The sequence below is a fragment of the Hesperophylax consimilis genome, chromosome 22 (assembly GCF_061612785.1).
Source record: "Hesperophylax consimilis isolate HC1 chromosome 22, BYU_Hcon_1.0, whole genome shotgun sequence".
NCBI lineage: Eukaryota > Metazoa > Arthropoda > Insecta > Trichoptera > Limnephilidae > Hesperophylax > Hesperophylax consimilis.
Window position 1 is genome coordinate 24803526 of NC_142857.1, and position 22701 is coordinate 24826226.

The 22701-nt window shown below is 35.5% G+C and overlaps 1 protein-coding gene across 1 annotated transcript; it reads left to right on the plus strand.

Moving 5' to 3' along the window:
* The first annotated feature begins 11757 nt into the window (after positions 1–11757).
* Positions 11758–22452, plus strand: LOC149413339 (uncharacterized). The gene is made up of 5 exons (XM_089644885.1): positions 11758–11918; positions 13486–13675; positions 18894–19011; positions 19376–20032; positions 21932–22452. Exons 1-5 carry the CDS (start codon positions 11863–11865, stop codon positions 22177–22179), a joined length of 1269 nt encoding a protein of 422 aa, XP_089501011.1. The 5' UTR covers positions 11758–11862; the 3' UTR covers positions 22180–22452.
* Positions 22453–22701: the final 249 nt, after the last annotated feature.

A 22701-nucleotide genomic window follows, 5' to 3' on the forward strand; every position in this document is an offset into this window, starting at 1 on the left:
ATGGCATTATTGTGTGCTTGGTCTCAATGTTTTGTGAATCTTATATTTTATGGTCAATCTTGTTGAATCTTCAAACGTATATATGGCATTTTGTATGCTTGGTCTCAATGTTTTGTGAATGTTATATTTCATGGTCAATCTTGTGAAATCTTCAAATATATATATGGCATTATTGTGTGCTTGGTCTCAATGTTTTGTGAATCTTATATTTTATGGTCAATCTTGTTGAATCTTCAAACGTATATATGGCATTTTGTATGCTTGGTCTCAATGTTTTGTGAATGTTATATTTCATGGTCAATCTTGTGAAATCTTCAAATATATATATGGCATTATTGTGTGCTTGGTCTCAATGTTTTGTGAATCTTATATTTTATGGTCAATCTTGTGAAATCTTCAAACATATATATGGCATTATTGTTTGCTTGGTCTCAAACATACATAAACATATATTTATATCACTCCTAGAAAGAAAAACATAAACTTATTTTCAATATGGATTAGGTAGGTATCATAGATAATAGAAACAAGGGAGATGGGCCATGAAGCATTATTAATACGAAAACTGTGCGCACAATAGTGTTGATTTTGCAGGACCTACCTTTGCAAGGGTGGATTTTGGAGATGACAAACATAAAACTAAACATTGCCTCCTTCTTCAACTCGAAGATGACTTAAGGCTGAAGCTTGCAACTAATAAAAGCCATAGATTAATTTTATTTATTATTTATTACTAACTGTACAGTCTGTCTGCGCAAATAGAGAAAAAGTAGCATGTGTTGCTTTTAAGTACAAAGATGGTGCTGTTTTAAAAAAAATCATGTTTGTCCAAAACAGATGGCTCTGTTTTTTTTTTAAAAACAGCTTCTTTTACCTGTCACAGGTGACATCTGTATAATATAGGTATATAAAAAGACATATGTATTCGAAAGCAACGTTGTGTCTAAATTTCAAAGCAAGTTTTTTCACCGGTCGGTGGCGGGGTCGACATGGGTCCCCCAAACGCGGTAACCCAGGCGTATTGTGTTTAATTCTTCGGCTAGCTAAGTCATCCATCACAACACAAGCGAAATTTTCCACTTACTGTGGTGGTAGTAGGAGATTTTAAAATATTGTCAGGTTATTTGTAACCCGGGAATCTTTCTTAAAAACAAAATTAAAAAAATCATTTAAGAACTTTCGGAGATTTAAGATTTTGAACAAACGAACATTTAGAATTTTATTTATGTAGATCGATTTCGGCTTCAAAAGGTACGCAAGTTTGGGTTCTTTCTCTAAGAGGTACTAAGAAAAAACTAATTGGACACCTCTGGGTGCCAATTATTATTAAGAATTTGGGTTGGTTGGGCATAAAATTGTTGTGCATATTTGAGGTAGATAATAAAAGTGAGTCGAATACGACTCATATGCCCCAATTTGTTGTAATGGGCTTAAGGCTTAGCTTTATAGGTTAGAATCCCATGGATATATCTCTAGTCGCTTTATTAAAATTATTAGAAATGTTAAATTGGGGAGGTCTTCATATAGCATTGAATAAACAACAGCTGCTACAAATGAAGATAATGATAAACCCCCTTTTCTTGTTGGACTCCGGTGTATATATATATCTAGTCACTTTATTGATATATATTGATATTCAATGTCATATTGGGGAGGCCTTCATATAGCATTGAATAAACAACAGCTGCTACAAATGAAGATGATGATAAACCCCCTTTTCTTGTTATACTCCGGTGTATATATATCTAGTCCCTTTATTAACGTTATTACAGTGCTATTCCACACACTTAATTATAAAACAAATGCAGCATCTAATACGCCAATTAACCGAGCTCTTCGTACTCTAAATACTATTTGTCTTAACTCTAACATTGACATTTTTTCGGATTCACTAGCCAAATTCAAACATGGCATTATTTCAATAATTTAATATACAGACACACACACTAACACTCACCCTTGTTTGTCCAATCCCGATTTCGAGGACTTCAACTGGCTACCCGAATTCGAGGTCCTGTTATATTATATAAAGTAGACATGTATTCTACACTTATACGTATACTCAAGTTAATCGTGATCGTTGCTGTCTATTCGGTTTCATCATACACCCGGTAAGCACCTAGAAAACGGTCCTCAAAAAACCGGAATACACAGCCGGTAACTGAGGACTTCCCATATCCGAGGCCTGTCCACATATTCAGGATTACACATACGTAAAATACACGGATCTCGGAAGGTCCTCGATTTAGTGGTCTATAGTTTTTGGAGGTCTTGGGTCCTCGAAATAGTGTGGAACGAATTTCTTACACGTATCTTGGAAGCGTCGCGGCTCGTCCTAACGTTCGCTCGTTCGGTGAACAGGCAACAAAAGTATACGCCTCATCGTATTGCTAAATATTTTATTTAAAATATAAATTTGCACAAAACTTAAAAAAAGGTTCAAAATAAAATTGAATTGCCTATCTAAATATATGAATTTGGCAAGAGATCATTACGGCTGACACCCGACAGGCAATGCACCCCTCCACCCGCGCGCCCGGTGGCGTATTTCCTTTTCCGTGTTCAATAGGAGGCAGTACTGCCTCGAAACCCGCACGGATTTGTAACGCCATTCTCCTTCCAAACCCGTGTTCAATACGAGGCACGCGTCCTCCTACTGAATGCGGGTTTTTTTTTTTTTTGGGACCCACCCTTTTCCGATGGCTGTGTGAGGAAACTGATTGTTTAACCTCCTTAGCCGCACACGTCAGGACTCTAATTTTTTTTTGTAAAAAGAAGCTACATTTATTTTAAAACGATTCTAGACCCTCCAATGTCCCTGCATGCATGATTGTTAGTACGAAATAATGTATGCATACTTACATTAATAGTAACACAAAATAAGAACACATATGAAATGTGTTCGCCTGGTGGTTTGGCATCTAAAATTAAATAATAAATAAGGAGCACAAATTTTATAAGTGGAAGTATGATTGAAACATAAAAATATACAAGTCGCGTATCGAGGGCAGTTTACCCCACTATCACGGGGCGGTCCCGGCTAGAATGAGCGTGGCAAGCGGCCTGGCCACAACGATCCCAAGCACCCGCGTCCCTTAGCCAGTTTTCCGAGAGTACCCTCGAAATACTGAATACGGGTTTGTAACACCATTTCTTTTTCCAAATCCGTGTTCAATACGAGGCATGCGTTGTCCAATCGTTTATAATTACCATGTGCATTAATTGAGCACTACGGATCCATGTTTGTTTCGAGACATTTTTTGTAGGTGTAAATTGTTATGTATTAAGGATAATAAAACGCATAATCTAGGAACCTTTTTTATTAGGTATTTATTATTTATTAACGCCCTAGTGGGCTTTTGTAATTGTAAGAAAACAAGACAAATGAATGCAATAAATTTTTTGTAAATTATTAAAATATTAATACGATGATTTGATATATAATACTGCTATTAGCCTGAAATATTCAAGCCCAGTGGCAAAGAATTACTAATATCTTGGAAAGGAATTCAAATGCTCAACATACAAAAGTTTGGATGTGATTTGTCAAAGCTTAATTTAAGTATACTATCATTTATGCCGGCGCGTAGTGGTATACGCTTTTGACTACAGATCCGAAGATCGCGGGTTCGAACCCGGCGTGCGCACATAAATTTTATTTGATTAATTTGTGTTATTTCACAATTAATTAATTTAAATAATATATAGTATATTTGCGGCACGTTCCAGAGTGGAAGATACTACCAGTATCGCCCTGGTGTAAGACCACCATTCAGAATTGAAACGTTGCTTGAAATGGCTTTAGCCGTGTTTGGTGACCAGATCTGAATAGCCAGGTACTTCCCCACCTTCCTCTTCCCCATCTCCCTCCCCTCCCCAATACCCTCAGCCTCACAACATACTCCAATTGGGGATATCGCACAAGAAAGGGTCTATCATGCGGCTACAGGAATGATTCAATCAGGACGACCAGCCAAGTCTTAATTGATCAAGAGAAAACGTATTCACAAAATTGCATTAAATATTGATGATAATGAACCTCCTGCCAAAAAATATTGATTTAAAAAAATATATTATTATGTTTTTATTTGTAGGTACCTAGTTATGTAGATTACCTCACATAACGTATACCTACATTTTTGAATGTAGTTTTATTTCTATCCTTGGTTTTTAATAGGTACAACTCGTCATATATATTTTTTTTAAATCTCTATTATAATGTTATATACCTGACGAGTAAATAAAATTATTATTTATTCTGTTTTATTGGTTTATAACGCTGAAATTGTGAGCACACGCTTACTTTTTTATGTTATAATTTATTCAAAATTATGATTTTCCAAAATTATGATTTTTAATCCAAAATTATTATTACAACTGATAGCCTTGATTTAACAATACCTGATTAAACATTTCAAACAAATATAATTTTCAAGTTCATAATATATATTTCTCAATACTCAATTATAAACATGCGAATGTATGAATAGATATACTTGATGTTAATAATTTTGATCTATTCTACTTAAAAACAAGTCACCTTTTTTACACATTTTTAATCTCATGTCTCATAGAAATCGTTGTATCTCCCTTACTTTCATGGTTCATGGTTAGGATATGATCTTAACGGTGTTAAAAAGAGAAAAAATCACGCTTTATAAAAAAATCTAAAAATTTACCGCAAAATAATTAAGAAGTCCAACATAAACGAATCCTAAGTTTCCAAACGCTATTTGAAAAAATAATTATGTACTTTGAGCATTTTATATTGATAATTTTTTATATGGCACGACAAAAACTGAGATGACAATATCGTTTATAATACATTAGTCTATCACAATATGAATGCGTTTTTTTTCATTGTCAGTAATTTTAGTTACAAAAATCGTAAGATGAGTCATTTTTAAAACTTCCTTATGCTGGCATGCAAAATACTTATATTTTTAAAATTAAATATTTATTTTGAATTATAAAATTTGAAAGGACATTTCATAACCTTTCCAAAACGGTTATTAGTTTTCGGATATATTTAGAAATATTCTATTATTGGGATTTTATTACAAAACGGCAATATTTTAAACCTCTCACAAAATACTGTCGAGGCCCAAGGAATTACATAAAATGTTCTATATTATTATAACATTCTTTACCTTATGAGTACTTCATATTTTTTCTTTTTTTATGTAACCTACATTAAATAATTGTATCCTGTATCTAAATACTAGATTTTCCATACATACATACTTTGTTTTATATTATGTCTTATATTAATCAATCAAAATAACAAAAGTACATAGGTAGTTCTCTTTTATTTTCTTTCAACATTATCTCAGTGTACTTCTAATAACAACTGTATCATTTCAGCGATAATATTTCTAAGTACTCACATTCTTATTTTGTCCTTAATACTTAAAATAATTTTTCCCTTCTGTGTACCACTGCATACTTATAATACAATGTATCACTTTAATGTTAAAGCCTATTATGGCGTTTATATTAATAAATAAATAGTTTCTTTTATTTATCATTTCAGGCTAAGAGCAGTATTATATATTGAATCATCGTATTGATATATAATACTGATTTGCACTAAATTTAATTATATCCATTTGTCTTGTTTTCTTACAATTACTAAAATTCCATGTAAAAGTTCACTAGGGCATTAAAAAATAAAAATCTTTCGAAACCAACACGGATCCGTAGTGCTCAATTAATGCGCATGGTAATTATAAACGATTGGACGACGCATGCCTCGTACTGAACACGGATTTGTAAAGAGAAATGGCGTTACAAACCCGTGTTCAGTAGGAGGACGCGTGCCTCATATTGAACACGGGTTTGGAAGGAGAATGGCGTTACAAACCCGTGCGGGTTTCGAGGCAATGATGCCTCCTATTGAACACGTAAAAGAAAATACGCCGCCCGGTGCAACAGCAGATCGGCTACTTTATGAGTAAAACCTCAAATTGTAACATTTAATTAAATGAAGACAATGTAAGCAAAACTCAATCGAAAATCTGGAAACAGAAAAATCAGAAAAAGATATTGGCACCTCTAGGACTCGAGCCCTTCTAGAGCCCTTCGAGAATTTCTAATTTTTTTTATTAGTGACTATTTAATTACAGGTTTGATGAGAATTACAAGATATGATAGTGTATATAAATATAAATGTTTCATCTGTTTGTTCTTAGTCCTCCCATTTGTGGTCCTGTGCTGAGGTGGACTGGTAGGTTTATGTTTTTAATACATTCTATAGTATGTCTGTATTAATTTCTACTCATGTTTTGATTTTTTCCTAAAACTTATTTATCTTTTCTATCTTTTTCAAACTTGGATGAAGGATGTTGTAGAGTTTGGTTGCCTGATATATGTGGTTTCTTTGGCCAAAACTTGTCTTGAATTTTGGAACATCTCGTATATCCTTTTTGAGGCTCTTGTGTCATGTATCCGAGTTTCATTGGGAGATTTTCTGTGTTTAAAATGATGTATAAGAATATTCTTGGCATATATTTGTTTTAAATCATTATTATATTGGTTCAATAATTTTAATTATAAACGATTTTGTTGTCTTAATTTTTTTGTCAGACTACCTAAAAAACCATAAATTTTTTTTTAACGATTTTGTATGTTTTATTTGATGATAATGTTACTCTGCGTTTGGTAATTTTTTCCGACTCTTCAAGATCCGCATTAATAAACCCTTCCTACAGCTCCTCCTTAACCCGCTTGATAACATCACCCATCCAGGTGGCGATATTCTTCCCTTGTCCTTAATTCAGACAGAGGTGTTTTTGTGAGGTGTAGGTAATAGGGTCATAGAGCGGATTAACGAAGAATGGAGTGAAAGAAGAATATATGACGCGGATTAATCAAATACTTGATCAGGTGTCCTAATTACTTATTAAATATTACAATACCGTACATCGAATTAAACAGTATTACAGAACATAGTTCACAATACGAACTAAACGCAATATTGAATTTTGTTTCAACAGTCAAAAACTGAATTCCTTGTCGGCACAATCTTAATAGTGCAATACTTATTATATACACATGCACGTAGGAATTTCGAACGACGGGTCCTCGGTTTAGGGCGTAGGTGAGATTTCTTGACACTCGAGCTTCATTCCGGCAATCGGCACCTTTAACACGAAACCGAGGACTTTGAGAGAGTCCTCGGTTTAGGGTCTGTGTGTGATTTCCAGCATTAGCGGCGCCGCCCTGGTGGTCACACATCCGTACTAATGAAACACTAGCCAAATTAAACACGATATTTTTCGCCACGAAAATGAGGACTCTCTCCGATCGGCCCAAAATTTCGACAGTTGACCAATCAGAACGCATAGATTATAGCTACATATTCAGTTTTTCGCATTTTGAATCCGAGGACGTCCTCGGATTCGTGTGAGTCCTCGGATTCTGGGTCTAAAGGCCTGTGAAGGTCCTCGAATAAAGGTGCATACAAACTCACACATACATTACACACGTCACACACACACATGTCACCTGGTAATTAAAGAATAAACATACCACTTAGCAGACATTACAAGGAAACATATCACAGGTACCCAACATGAAATATCATATTCCTGTATATTGTTCGGTGACCGGATAAATCATCAAAATGATAATTAATTCATCACGTCTTTAAAAAGTTATACAAAGTCATGGAAAGTGATGAAACAAAACATTTATTAACCTCTTAAGGACCACACTCGAGTATACTCGGGCGGCTATTATGTGCCAGAATTCGGAATTCATACTAAAGAAAATTTTTAATTATTTTTTCCACAACATCAATATTCAGTCCCATTTTGGGCCGGAAATGGCTTTTATATGAGGATATATATTTTGAGTAAATAAAATTCATTGATAAAAAAAAGGTGTTTTTTTTCCATTTTTAATTTTTAAATGATTACTGAAGGGGTTAACTGGGTTATGTAGGTTAGGTTTTTATTTTTAGGTTTAAATTTTTTTTTCTAATGACTTTATATCAATTTTGAAATGTGTGTTGAATTGTCACTGTGTTGAGTTATCATGGAACCATATTGTTCATCTCTGTAAATCATGTAAGGTTTGTTTCTATAATATAAAAAAAAATTAGCAATGTTAAATTGGGGAGGCTTTCATATAGCATTGAATAAACATCAGCTGCTACAAATGAAGATGATGATAAACCCCCTTTTCTTGTTAGGCTCCAGTGTATATATATCTAGTCCCTTTATTAACATCATTAGAAGCGTTAAATTGGGGAGGCCTTTATGTAGCATTGAATAAACAACAGCTGCTATGAATGAAGACGACGATAAACCCCCTTTTCTTATTAGAATCCGGTATTTATATATCTAGTTCCTTTAATAATATTATTAGAAATGCTAAATTAGGGAGGCCTTCGTATAACATTGAATAAACAACAGCTGCTACGAATGAAGATAATGATAAACCCCCTTTTCTTGTTGGACTCCGGTGTATATACAGGGTGTATTGGCACGTTCCCGACAAACTTTAACCAGCTATTCCTTAGCATATTTGGAGTAAAAAATCTTATGTGCACTTTGCTGTCCGGTAACGTTTTTTTTTAATAAAAAATTTATTATTCATATTTTCACCACATGTCACCACTGTTTTATCCTTTGTCATAGTTTGAAAACCCATCTGGCAAATATTTTATTCGAATTCCGTTGAATAATGCACGTGTGTACCTATATTGGCGCACACTTACAATCACAACGAAATGGCACGGCACCATTCGTCTCATTTTTAACTATTATTATTTAGTGTGTGCGAAAGAGCGAAGACGCTTTTTGACATACTTGCTTGTAACAGCTGTTGAACACGAAACGCAATGCCAATGACAGTGATGTAGTGTGGAAATTTTATTTTTATTGTTTTTAATTGAAAAAAAAATGCTACCGGACAGCAAAGTGCCCATAACATTTTTTACTCCAAATGTGCTAAGGAATAGCTGGTTAAAGTTTGTCGGGTTAGTGCCGATACACCCTGTATATATATATCTAGTCCCCTTATTGATATATATTGATATTCAATGTCAAATTGGGGAGGCCTTCATATAGCATTGAATAAACAACAACTGCTACAAATGAAGATGATGATAAACACCATTTTCTTGTTAGACTCCGGTGTATATATATCTAGTCCCTTTATTAACATTATTAACAATGTTAAATTGGGGAGGCCTTCATATAGCATTGAATAAACAACAGCTGCTACGAATGAAGATGATGATAAACCCCCTTTTCTTGTTATACTCTGGTGTATATATGTATATCTAGTCCCTTTATTAACAATGTTAAATTGGGGAGGCCTTTATGTAGCATTGAATAAACAACAGCTGCTACGAATGAAGATGATGATAAACCCCCTTTTCTTGTTATACTCTGGTGTATATATGTATATCTACTCCCTTTATTAACAATGTTAAATTGGGGAGGCCTTAATATAGCATTGAATAAACAACAGCTGCTACGAATGAAGATGATGATAAACCCCCTTTTCTTGTTATACTCTGGTGTATATATATGTATATCTAGTCCCTTTATTAACAATGTTAAATTGGGGAGGCCTTTATGTAGCATTGAATAAACAACAGCTGCTACGAATGAAGATGATGATAAACCCCCTTTTCTTGTTATACTCTGGTGTATATATATGTATATCTAGTCCCTTTATTAACAATGTTAAATTGGGGAGGCCTTTATGTAGCATTAAATAAACAACAGCTGCTACGAATGAAGATGATGATAAACCCCCTTTTCTTGTTATACTCTGGTGTATATATATGTATATCTACTCCCTTTATTAACAATGTTAAATTGGGGAGGCCTTAATATAGCATTGAATAAACAACAGCTGCTACGAATGAAGATGATGATAAACCCCCTTTTCTTGTTATACTCTGGTGTATATATATATATATATCTAGTCTCTTTATTAACAATGTTAAATTGGGGAGGCCTTTATGTAGCATTGAATAAACAATAGCTGCTACGAATGAAGATGATGATAAACCCCCCTTTCTTGTTATACTCTGGTGTATGTATGTATATCTAGTCCCTTTATTAACAATGTTAAATTGGGGAGGCCTTAATATAGCATTGAATAAACAACAGCTGCTACAAATGAAGATTCATAAACCCTATTTTCTTATTAAGTATCCAATCTAGTACTCTTTCTTAAAATCATTAGCAATGTTAAATTGGGGAGGTCTCATTTAGCATTAGATGAATGACAGCTGTTTTTCTTCTTAGAATGCGGTATGTATACGTAATTGTGGATTAAATGCAGTATAAATGAGGAGATGTTCAATATAGTAGCCATTTACTTAATGTTAGGTACCCGCAATCTTTAGTTTGGGAGCCCTATATTCAGCAAATGCTGATGATGACAATCTATATATATTAAAATTCAGCCTACGTTTGTTTGTGCCGGGAAAACTCAAGAAGTAGTCGACTGATTTCGAAAAATAATTTCAAAGTTTGTTGTTATTAGTGCCAGAGTATAGAGTGTTTAGAGAGTGGAAGTCGTAGACGCCCGAAAAATACATTAGCAATAGCAAAGCATTGTGGGGTTCACTAGTATTACATATAATAGAAGGTTTATGATTGTAGGACAGAAGGATCATTGAATAAAACTGTTAAAAAGGTCGTACATTTGACCGAGGTACCTGGCGAGAGTTGAAATAATATGTAATAAAATGGATGACCTAGTAAATATGAAGACGAATCAGAAGAAAACTCGTGGAAATATCGGAAACTACATGGAAAAGATTGATTTTTATAGGCAATAAAATATATTTACTAAAAAATATAAAAACGCAAACATAAGTACGAATTTTCGCAAGCCTACTTTAGAAGAGGTAGTGTGGAGCCATCTTGAAACGCAAATAATCAACATAAATAAAGCACTCTCGTCGCAAATCAAATGGATTGAATATCTACCTAATTACTTACCTCGTTGTAGAGATTCTTCAGCCTCCCGTCCGTGCAGTCAGCAAATGGCGCGAAATTTGTGACGATTTCAAGATGGAAAACTGATTGATCTAATTTGATTTTTAAAATTTCTGGAGACGTGTAGATAGCACGCATCCCAGGCTTGATGTTTAGATGCATCGGTTGCAAGGATCGAAGGTCACCTGCGCACAATTCAATACACCGGCTAGGGTGTGCAATATGAAAATTGTGCATCCGGCCGGCCTGTTGCCTCACAATAATAATAATTAACTGAAAATATAACGGAATTGCTGAAAACATAAAATATTTGTCGTAATCCATCAGAAACCGCCGGTATATTTAATGGATTGATTGAAATAATGCAATAAACCTGCATATAATTTAATTAAAGTGCGTGTTTTGAATTGAATTGACCAAAACTCCCCACTCCATAAATACCCCACTCACCCCAAAGAAAACACCGTTCATGGAAAAGCATGGGAAGCTTTTCATACTTTGCGTAATATATTTCGACTACAACATTTTCTAGCGGAATAAATGTGAACTAACAATTCGAAAAGAAGTAATGTGTGAATGGTTAAAATTTTGTATATTATAAAATTGTAGTTCTAGTTTTCGCCGCTATAATTGTTAGTTTTTTTAACATATTTCCGTAATTGTTTCTAATAGTTTAAAATTCTACAGGTGGTATTTGTTTCAAAACATCGTTAGTTTATTTTGACAGCATCTGTCACCTGTCTCCAGCTCAAATTGCTTTCGTCTATGGAAACGTTTGACAGATAGCGAATAAAATAACATAACCTCAAAGTTGTATATTTTTCTTTCATTTGAATGTTCCGCTGTTGATTAATTTAACGGTATTGCGGCAAAACATTCTTGAATAACTTCTAAAATGACATCACCGTACTCTCATTTGATCAAACTTTACCAACTCTTGGCCATCCAGAAGTAAGTTGAAATATAATTATGTATTTATATCATTATTTTATGTGTCTTCTATAAATACAGGGATTCTGTTGCAGTCCACACGAATTTTGAACGAGGACTGGAAGGATAGTAGATTATGGATTTTTTTCTTGTTAATTGCATTATTTGGCTGGTGATAAAAAGAACCACAGAAACGAAGTCTCTTCCAATTTTGGTCCACCAAGCAAGGTTCCGTTTCGTTCTATTGCAATCGGCATTTTTCTTGTATATTTATATAATACTTATGTTGACAAGTGTCGTTATGCTGTTTGTATTCTGCATTGTTTTTTTTTAAATATACCTACATGGTAATTATTTCCCTGTTTCAACAATTACTGCAAGAAACAACTATGGTAAAATTTTATCACTCCATACAAAAAAGTAAAAAATGACATCAAAGGGATCGTTTTATAAGGTAAATTTTGAACTTTGATCTATCCCAATGTAAGTGGTTGTTTTTTGTAGTAATTAAGTTGAAACGGAGTGTAGTTTCTATAATCTGTGCCTATTAAAAGTGCAACGGTTAGGAAAATGTATTTATTTGTATGTCGATAACAATAATTTTTGCTAGGCCTGGCAGACATGCGTTTCAATCTATCTATGCTTAAAAAGAGGATAAGATATGAGAAGGGGTAAACATTCAAAATTAATAATAGTTGGATAGTTTGTATTGCAAGAACACATTATTAAATCTCTAGTCTTGCATTCAAATTACATGACCAGTACTCACTGAAGATATAAACCCATAGATAATTCTTTAACGTATCAGCTGATGAATACCAGGACATCCTTTGGACAAAGGAGTTTTTGTTATAAAGCTCCGTTGCTTTATAATATTCTCGGTGAAAATATAAAAACTATAGGTTCGTTGAATCTATTCAAGAAAATGGTAAAAAATTCCATGCTGGCTGAGAGTGGTGATTTTGGATTGCTCATGTCGTGGATTCTATCATGAATCACCTTAAGGTGGCAGTCAAATTGAATGATTGTACCGTCAGAGTATTCAACCACCACCTATTCACCCAACTGTCCAACCAAGTTGAACTGCGTGTACCCCAGAGTAGCAACTGACGAAATTGAACCAACCGTCGCGTTGTCCTTACTCAACGGTTGGCACCAACCAAATTGAATGGTCGAAAACCAAAACCTCCCAGATTACAAAGGCCGGGACACTCATTCAAAGCAGCCTACTAACTTATATGAGATTCTACAAAAATTTATGTATTCATATATTTTTTTTCAATGTATCTTTTTTTATTAATGCACTTTAAAATAAATGAATAGCAAAAAAAATTTAAAAAAACATCTTTTGGAGTTTCTTATACAAGTTGAGCCGCGTTTCCAGAGATCGTTTCCACGACAATTAACACTACGACGAATATTTCCTCAAACACTCGAAAAGGAGACTTTCCCATCCACATTTTTTCATTCTCCGTGCATTCAAAAGGGGAAAGCGTTATCTTGGAGGTTTTGGTTTAACACTTGTAGATATTAGCATGCCTACACTACTAACAATATATTAATATAATAATTTAAAAACACTTTTCAGTTTTGCTATTGAGAAGGAGAAATTAGAAAAAAGCCTTCTGTCCAAGAAAGTGACGATGACCAAATTTATACCGGGACTCTGTTGCATTTGCCGCTCTACGGCAGATTTGAGGAACATCCACCACAAATACATCTATGAAGATGATATTGAAGACTATATCGAGATGTTTTTTACGTGTTACAACATAGAGGTATGCAATAACATTTTAACAACATAACCTTACTTTTGGACATAATTTTCACGGCTTTTTAAATATTCTACGAAGGGGCGTAATTAAGTTCGTGGAATGGGTAAGTAGGTGTTTAGTGGGGGTGTCGCTGAATTAGGTACTAATTGAGCAACTCATTATTAGTATAAATACCGGGTTTTATCGTAATTAGGTCATTAGTCTTTGAGCTATCGTCGACCAAACAAGTCAACCAAGGGGAGAATTGGAGAAAATCGAGTTCCGCGCTGTTATAAAATTCCTTACCAAGCAAGGAAAATCAGTTCAGATCATTGTCATCCGTTTACGGGGAGTCTTGTCCAAGTAAAACTATGGTTTACAAGTGGCGTACCCTCTTTAAACATGGCAGGGAGTCGCTTGAAGACTACCCATGGTTCAAAAGTCGAAATATTAATAATAATAGAAGATGCCCGACTCAAGAAGAAACAGCTCGCAGAAATGGTTGGAGTATCAGATACAACCATTTTCTCAATTATTCACAACCATCTTGGCATGACTAAAGTCAGCGCAAGATGGTTGCCGAGAATGCTCACGCCGCCTCAAAAACAACAGCGCGTGGAGTATTTTCATGCATTTTTGGACCTCTGTAGGGAATACAAAGATGGAGTGTTGGCTCAAATTGTTACTGGTGATGAAACTTGGGTTCATCATTATGAACCTGAGTCTAAACAGGACTCTATGCAGTGTGTTGTGTATTGGCGTGGGGCGCCAGTGTTGTGTTTGGAGCTCCCCACGTTATGCGCCAGTGTTGAGGACCGCGTAGGGCTCCGGTGCCGGCTTTAGCAGATCAGAGGTAGAATTCATGAGAATCTATTTATTAAGCTCAGGTTAGGTCAGCAAATTATGCCTTTACACGGGGGACATTCAACAATCTAGACTCCACCTTCCCTCGTCAAATAAAACTCCTATGGGGATGATAAATGAGTGTATTTACAGTCAACAGGTACATTGTATAACACAAATGGGGACACAGTATACATCCTAAATTATTTCCTGGCTGATTGAATTGAACAATCTCTACCTTGTATTTGCTCTGACTGGTAGGCGTGTTTAACAGACATTAAAAGAAGGCACAAAATGGGGGAAAGGTTTAGTAATACGCTTACATGAGCTGTCCCGGGAGATGCAGGAGTTGTGAGACCATCGAGGAGTTACTCACAGTCATGGTGGAGTGGTAACCAGGGTTGTGCTCGTCTACACGCGCAAAACGGGCGCGTGCTAGACTCTGATAATGCTTCGGCACTCCGCGTCTGAGACCGGTTTTGTAGCAAACCACACGCACATGTTGTTGAGACCAAAGCTAGATTCGGAATGGCGGTCGCGGACGGCTACAGAAACCGTTGGTGTTTGGCATTGGTTGCACAGTGGGCTGTGCGCGTGCCGCTTTGTGTTGCCAAAATTTACGTTGAATTTTAGTTTCGCGGGGTTTTTTAAAATGTGTTTGAGAGATCTGCTTCGTGACAAGTGGCACAAGAAAGGCACACCACTACCCAAGAAGTTTAAGGTGTCACATCGGCTGGGAAAAATCATGGCGACAGTCTTTTGGGACTCAGAAGGAATCCTGTTGATCGATTACAAAGATAAAGGTGTTTCCATAACCGGAGTTTACTACGCTTCAATTCTAGAGTAATTAAAGGAAGCCATCAAGGAGAAAAGAAGGGGAAAAGTGACCGAAGGTGTCCTCCTTCTGCACGACAATGCGCCTGTTGTCGTGCAGAAGGAGGAACTTCAAAATTTGAAAAAAGAACTTCGTGGAAAAAAGTTTTCAAGCGATAAAGAAGTGAAGGATGCAGTTTCGACGTATTTTTTAGACAAAGTCAAATCTTTTTTTTTTGAGGGTATACATAAGTTAATTGAAAGATCCGAAAAATGTATTAGGGTAGCTGGTGAATATATTGAAAAGGAAAAATAAATTTGTATTTTTATTTCCACTCCTTACCCCCCATTCCGCGAACTTAAAAACGTTCCCTCGTGTATAATTCTTTTTTTTGAAGATGTCGAGAAAACAAATAACATTATAGAAACTAGATAAACTATCTTTTATATGTGAGTACTTTAAATATACTCTCATATTTAAAAAGTAAATTATTTTAATTTCAAAACCTTTTTGATCAAAACATCAAAATTTTTCCCAGAATTCATAATTCAAATTACACAATCCTATTATTTACACTATTTCCAAGAAAATTGTCACTTCATTTTTTATCTCATTCATACAATTAAAAATTGTTAAAAATTAAACTAATAATTCCCAGAGCAAGAAGGCATTTATGTTATTAAAAAACATTACTTTCATGGAAGTTTTATTAAATTCAATCGGTAAAAGTAAAAAATAATATGTGCAAAATAACCTCTCTTTTTCGGTAACTGAAACTATGTTCACAATATGGGTTATAACTGATGGAATAATAGTAAATATATTACATTATACTAATATAATAGTGAATGAGGTGATTAGAATAGAAATTATTAACGAAAACAAATCACAATGCGAAGCTGTCATTATTATTGCGCAAAGCGTCAGGCGCATGCGTGGGTCTGCCAAAGGGCTGTGTTGCCAAATCTTACGCAGCCAGTTAAACACATTTTTTATTTGTGATAATTCTAAATAAAAAAAATTCTTTTTAAAATTAAATTGTACTTGTACAATTGAGGCATCATTGTACAAATGTGAATTATGTCCAAGCTGGTTCAATTACTGTGTCATCAAAAAAGCTCTGGAAAATGCTATAACTAGCGTAGATGTCCAATATGATGCTGTATGGTCTGATCACTTGCCAAAAATTTAATTTTTTAAGAGGTTATCCAACACACCTAATTTTTGAAGAATTTAAAGTATTAAAATTTAATTATCTTGTCCGAAAAAACATAATAATTCAAATAATAAAAGAAAAACAAAATCACAGCTTTTTAACTGAAAGTCGTACTCGTCAAAAACAAAAACATCATTACATATATCCAAGGAAAAAATACTTCAACAGCCTACCCGAAAATATCAGAACAATCGAAAAGGATAAACACCTACTAAAAGTGATTGAAGACTGAAGATAATAATACGATTGATCCTTCTAGATGGAATCCAAAAACTAATGTTGAACTAATAAAATATACTGAAACTATTGACAGCAAACTTGTTAATCTTTATTTTTCGGAATAACTTTATTCAGTAAAACCTCAAATTGTAATATTTAATTATTGAAGACAATATTAGCGATTTCTAAACGAAAATCTGAAACAGAAAAATCAGAAAAGGATACGGTCACATCTAGGACAGGAACCCAGGACCCTTGTCTTTCCGGGACACCGCTCTACCAACTGAGCTAATGGGACCCTATCCCCCTTGGTCACTTTTAACTGTATCATACTTCGAATAAGAACTACCAACATTGTCTTCATTTTTCTGGACAAGGGTCCTGGGTTCGTGTCCTAGATGTGACCGTATCCTTTTCTGATTTTTCTGTTTCAGATTTTCGTTTAGAAATCGCTAATATTGTCTTCAATAATTAAATATTACAATTTGAGGTTTTACTCAATAAAGTTATTCCGAAAAATAAATATTCATTCTAGACTTGCAGAAAAGTCAATAGATGTCGCACATTAAAAAAAAATAAAAAAAATAAGATAAAAAAAGACGCTGTCTAGATTTCATTTAGTTCGTGTTGAATCTTGCGATCATACATAAAGATAGTTGCCAATGTGCGGTGAAAAACTGAAGACAATGTTAGTAGTTCTTATTCGAAGTATGGTACAGTTAAAAGTGACCGAGGGGGATAGGGTCCCATTAGCTCAGTTGGTAGAGCAGTGTCCCGGAAAGGCAAGGGTCCTGGGTTCGTGTCCTAGATGTGACCGTATCCTTTTCTGATTATTCTTTTTCAGATTTTCGTTTAGAAATCGCTAATATTGTCTTCAATAATTAAACTTGTTAATCTATTGGCTGATGCACAAGTTCGAAAACGTTGTTATATGTATTTTTTTAAATAAATTTAATACTTGAATTTAGGCTGCAGTAGTCCCAGAGAGAGGTTGTAGGTACGTCATCAACGATCGTCCTCTTCCATTTCACACATCTTGAATGAAGTCAGTAGATACTAGAAAGTTTACATCTCGTACAACCTCTCTCTGGGACTAGTATATAAACCACTAATGGAAGAGAAGTCTAATCTCAATTTTTCCAACAATGAAGATAAATGCAATTGAAAAATGAATGTACAAGGTTTTCCAATAAGAGGTGTTATTTTGATATTCAATCGTAAAAGATCAATGGTTTCGTTGCTTGTGTGGCACGTAGCGCCGTCTTGTTGAAATTAAACGTTGTCCAGATCAATACCATCCAATTCCGGCCATAAAAAATCATTAATCATCTCTCGATAGCGCAATCCATTCACCGTAACTGTTGCTCCAGCCTCATTTTCGAAAAAGTAAGGTCCAATGACTCTGCCGAACCATAAACTGCACCAAACAGTCACACATTGAGGATAGAGAGGCTTTTCAAAAATAACTCTTGGGTTTTCCGAGCCCCAGATGCGACAATTTTGCTTGTTGACGAAGCCACCGAGGTGGAAATGGGCCTCATCACTCAAGATGATTTGCATTTGATTCACTCAAGTGAATTTTAATAATTTCAATGCGTTGTTGAAGCGTGTATCGTTCCATTTTTATTAATGGCGTAGTTTCTACTTGTCAAATGTCAAAAAATGACAGCTTCAAAAGTAACATCTACCGAAATAGCGGGCTATTCAAAATAACATATCTTATTGGAAAACCCTGTATTTGACAGCAGCATACTCTTTTTAGTGAGTTTTAGTGAAGTCTTTTGTTGTTTGTGGATGTGTTTCGAATAGTATGTATTTTGAAAGATTATATTTATTTATTAATTAAAGTGGAGACAGGCCATGGGGGCCCACTGTGCTATCTCTCATTTCATTATTTTGATTTTGTTTCCAAATTCCAGTTTTCCCCCGTATCAATCCCACGGAGGATCCTATGCGGAAAGGGTTTGGTCCCACTTTTGTATTTTTCCTTGAAAATTTTGTTGTTTGCAGATTGTCAACAAGGAGAAGCTCGGAGAGATCTGTGAGCCATGTGTAATGAGACTGAAAGATGGAGTCCATTTCCGCAAACAGGTGGAGGCTGCGGTACATCTCCAAGAGGAAATTGGTATTAATCATTTTATATTTTGCAGATGGTCGACAAGGAGAAGCTAGGAGAGATCTGTGAACCGTGTGTGATGAGACTGAAAGATGGAGTCCAGTTCCGCAAACAGGTGGAGGCTGCGGTACAGCTCCAAGAGGATTCTATTGGTATTAATCATTTTATTTTTAAATGCAGTACATCGCATTTTGCTTGTTTTAAGGGAACTTGTGTCTAAATGTATAAAAGAGGCAACCGAGTTTTGAGTATGAATGACACAGCATGATAGTGAATATGCAATAAAAGCATATGACTGCTGTGTTCCTTGTCTTTACCACTTCCAAGCTTGTAACTTAAGTCATAGTAAGAATAATAACTGTTAACCTGATAATAGTCAATTACTACCTCCTAATTGGTGGTCAATTGCCATATTGTAAAATGACCAATCGCCCCACTGATCTTGACTGTCGCAAGGCTATACCTATATCCTTTCCGGTTGCTGATAGTAATTCTTGAGTTATTCCTAATTTTCAGATAATTTAATACCAACCAACAATGAGGCGTCCACTGACTGGTTGAACACTGTCGGAAACGAAACCTGGCGGAAAAAATGCGGCATCCGAACCATCTTCTGCACCCGCTCTGTCCCTAAACCACCCCCTACAAACGTGAAACCGACCCTCCCACGAGACGCCACAACGTGTCCCATCTGCAATATTGAATTCGACACGCACTTCAATCTGGTACGCCACCATTCATCGCACTACCAAAACTACATCTGCAAAATATGTGGCAAAGGCTATCATTCGAACAGTAATTACAAGCGTCACATATCTCTGCACGAAAACCGAAGATTTCCTTGTCAGATTTGTAGCAAAGTTTACTCAAATCGGGACAGATTAAATCAGCATGTCCAGATCTACCATAAGAAGATCAAGTTGTATCGGTGTCGTAAATGTCCGGAAAGATTCTCGGCGAGTTCCACGCGACAAAAACACATGTTTGAGAAGCACGGAGTGGACTGTCGTAGGTTTGCGTGCGCGGAATGCGGCAAGATCTTCTTCACCATTCAGCACCATAATTCGCACGTGAAACGGACGCATCTCAATATGCGAGAGCACAGCTGTACGCAGTGCGATAGCTCGTTTCATACTGCAAGAGAATTGAAGTCACACAGCATCAAACACACTAGTAAGTTAATATTAATAATTTTTGTTATTAACCCATCGGCATGCTAATTTTTATTTGTGACATCTGTGCATACTTGAGAAGGATTACTGTGCAGTATTGCACCCCATATTTCCCCAAATTAAATACTTTTATATAGATTATAATTTGATTGTGAACTATCTAAGTATGTGGGAAAAGTTTTAGCCGCCCCAATGAGGGGGGGGCAATATGCCGATGCGAAAAAAGTACAGCCCCCCAATCTCGTCAGCAGGTATGCCGATGGGTTAAATTTTTATTTATTTAATGAGCAGGCAGCATTCTGCTGATGGGCTCATGTCTGATTTCACGATTAGTTTAACAGTAATTGAGTTGTTTTAATTTTAAAATAAGTTGATCCTTTCTATTCTCCAAAAAGAATGTTATTGTTTATTTTTATTTAAATTTGTTTACATTAGTAGCATCGATGGTATGTTATGGAAGTTTGTTCCATTTATCAATAGAATTTGTGTACCGTTTTCTGATGCTTTCTATTCTTTCATATTGAATGTCATATTATTGAAACAACATGAGCACGGATTTCAAGGGTTCTCTCGTCTTTTGGGCAAAGGAAGTGTCTTTGTTCGGATAGTTAGATAAGGAACTTCTGGTAGATTTTGAAACAGCATGAGGCGTGAATTAGCCCGATAGTCTGTGTATAAATTTGTCATAAGTTTTAAATAAGTGCATTGCATAATTTTAAAGATCTAATAAAATGATTGATGTACAGGGTTTTCCAATAAGAGGTGTTATTTTGATATTCAATCGTAAAAGATCAATGGTTTCGTTGGTTGTGTGGCACGTAGCGCCGTCTTGTTGAAAGTAAACGTTGTCCAGATCAATACCATCCAATTCCGGCCATAAAAAATCATTAATCATCTCTCGATAGCGCAATCCATTCACCGTAACTGTTGCTCCAGCCTCATTTTCGAAAAAGTAAGGTCCAACGACTCCGCCGGACCATAAACCGCACCAAACAGTCACACGTTGAGGATAGAGAGGCTTTTCAACAATAACTCTTAGGTTTTCCGAGACCCAGATGCGACAATTTTGATTGTTGACGAAGCCACCGAGGTGAAAATGGGCCTCATCACTCAAGATGATTTGCATTTGACTCACTCAAGTGAATTTTAATAATTTCAATGCGTTGTTGAAGCGTGTATCGTTCCATTTTTATTAATGGCGTAGTTTCTATTTGTCAAATGTCAATAAATGACAGCTTCAAAAGTAACATCTACCGAAATAGCGGGCTATTTAAAATAACATCTCTTATTGGAAAACCCTGTATTTGTAAAAAAGGTTTGAAACTAGGATACCAAGATTTGCTCACTAATAATGCAAATAATTGTCAATAGATGTCTCTATTGTCACTTTGACTTATCAATAGAGTATTGAGTATGAACTTTTTATTTTGCCATTTGTTACAGAATCTTCTGTTTATGGTAATCATATTGTCTTGGGATCAAAAGGTCACCTTCTGTATTATTATATTCGAAATTATTGGAATAATAAAAGTGATTTATTATTGTAAGCAGTGGTGGCTCGTGACTTTTGGGAGTAATATAGTGCTAATATTAAAATAAAATAGCATTATTAATGTTGTTGTAGCCGAAAACGTTTTTTTTTTTCTTTCAATTTTTTGAATGAAGATTTTTCAGGAAATCGGTGCAGTGCAATGCCAAACTGAAATTTCCTGAAATTTCTTCATACAAAAACTTGAATTTTCGAAAAAAAAAAATGTTTCAGGCTACAACATCGATAATGCCATTTTGTTTGTATGAATACATAAGTATTGGTAGTTATAAGTACCCTGTATTTAGAAGGCATTATATTAGGGAAACTGTTGTATTTTTTGCCATTAATTGATTCAATAATAATTTCCAGCTCTTCGAAATTTTGCCTGCACCCAGTGCGACAAAAAGTTTAAGATGCAGAAGACCCTAAAGAGTCACATGCTGGTGCACTGCCCGGATCGCCGGTTTCTGTGCCACTGCGGGGCTGCCTTCAGCCATCGGGTTGCCCTCGCAGCCCATATGAGGACGCACACCCCCGACTGGCAGCTGCTGGACGCCGAGCCAGTCGAGGAGTACTCCACCCCGCTGTTCTACGTCACGCCCTACGACACCTGCTAGTCACCTGTTGTGGACTACTGACAACGCCGCTCAAGCGTTTCCGCCAATAGTCGGGGTGCACACAATGCAAAAACAAAAAATGATGAAATTTTTCCCCCTTTAACCTTTGTCCTAAGCGACGGAGACTTCCAGATGTTTGGTTCACCATTTGATTTAATTAATATCATACTTCCCAATATCAATGCAGAAACACATTATTTTTTTACTGCAGTTTATAGCCAATGAATCCACCCAGATTTCACTGTGTTTCTCATAGATTCTTAGGGTTTATAAATTTATTTTTTAAATCATTAAATTCATAAAAATCTTACCTACCTAAATTTGGGTAGTCATCTCGTGCCACCTACATGCATTTGAAATTTATCTAGGGATACATATTAGGTATCCCTAGCGGATATCTAACATTTGTACCCGTTGAGTGCAAGGGTATCCCGTACCCGTTGAGTGCCAGGGTATCCCTAGCGGATATCTAACATTTGTACCCGTTGAGTGCAAGGGTATCCCGTACCCGTTGAGTGCCAG

Excerpts from the sequence above, each read along its gene's own strand:
- LOC149413339 (XM_089644885.1), top strand. The coding sequence starts at position 11,863 with ATGACATCACCGTACTCTCATTTGATCAAACTTTACCAACTCTTGGCC. Across the intron at positions 13,676-18,893 it reads TTACGTGTTACAACATAGAG|ATGGTCGACAAGGAGAAGCT; the intron begins GTATGCAATAAC and ends TATATTTTGCAG. Across the intron at positions 20,033-21,931 it reads ACACAGCATCAAACACACTA|CTCTTCGAAATTTTGCCTGC; the intron begins GTAAGTTAATAT and ends AATAATTTCCAG.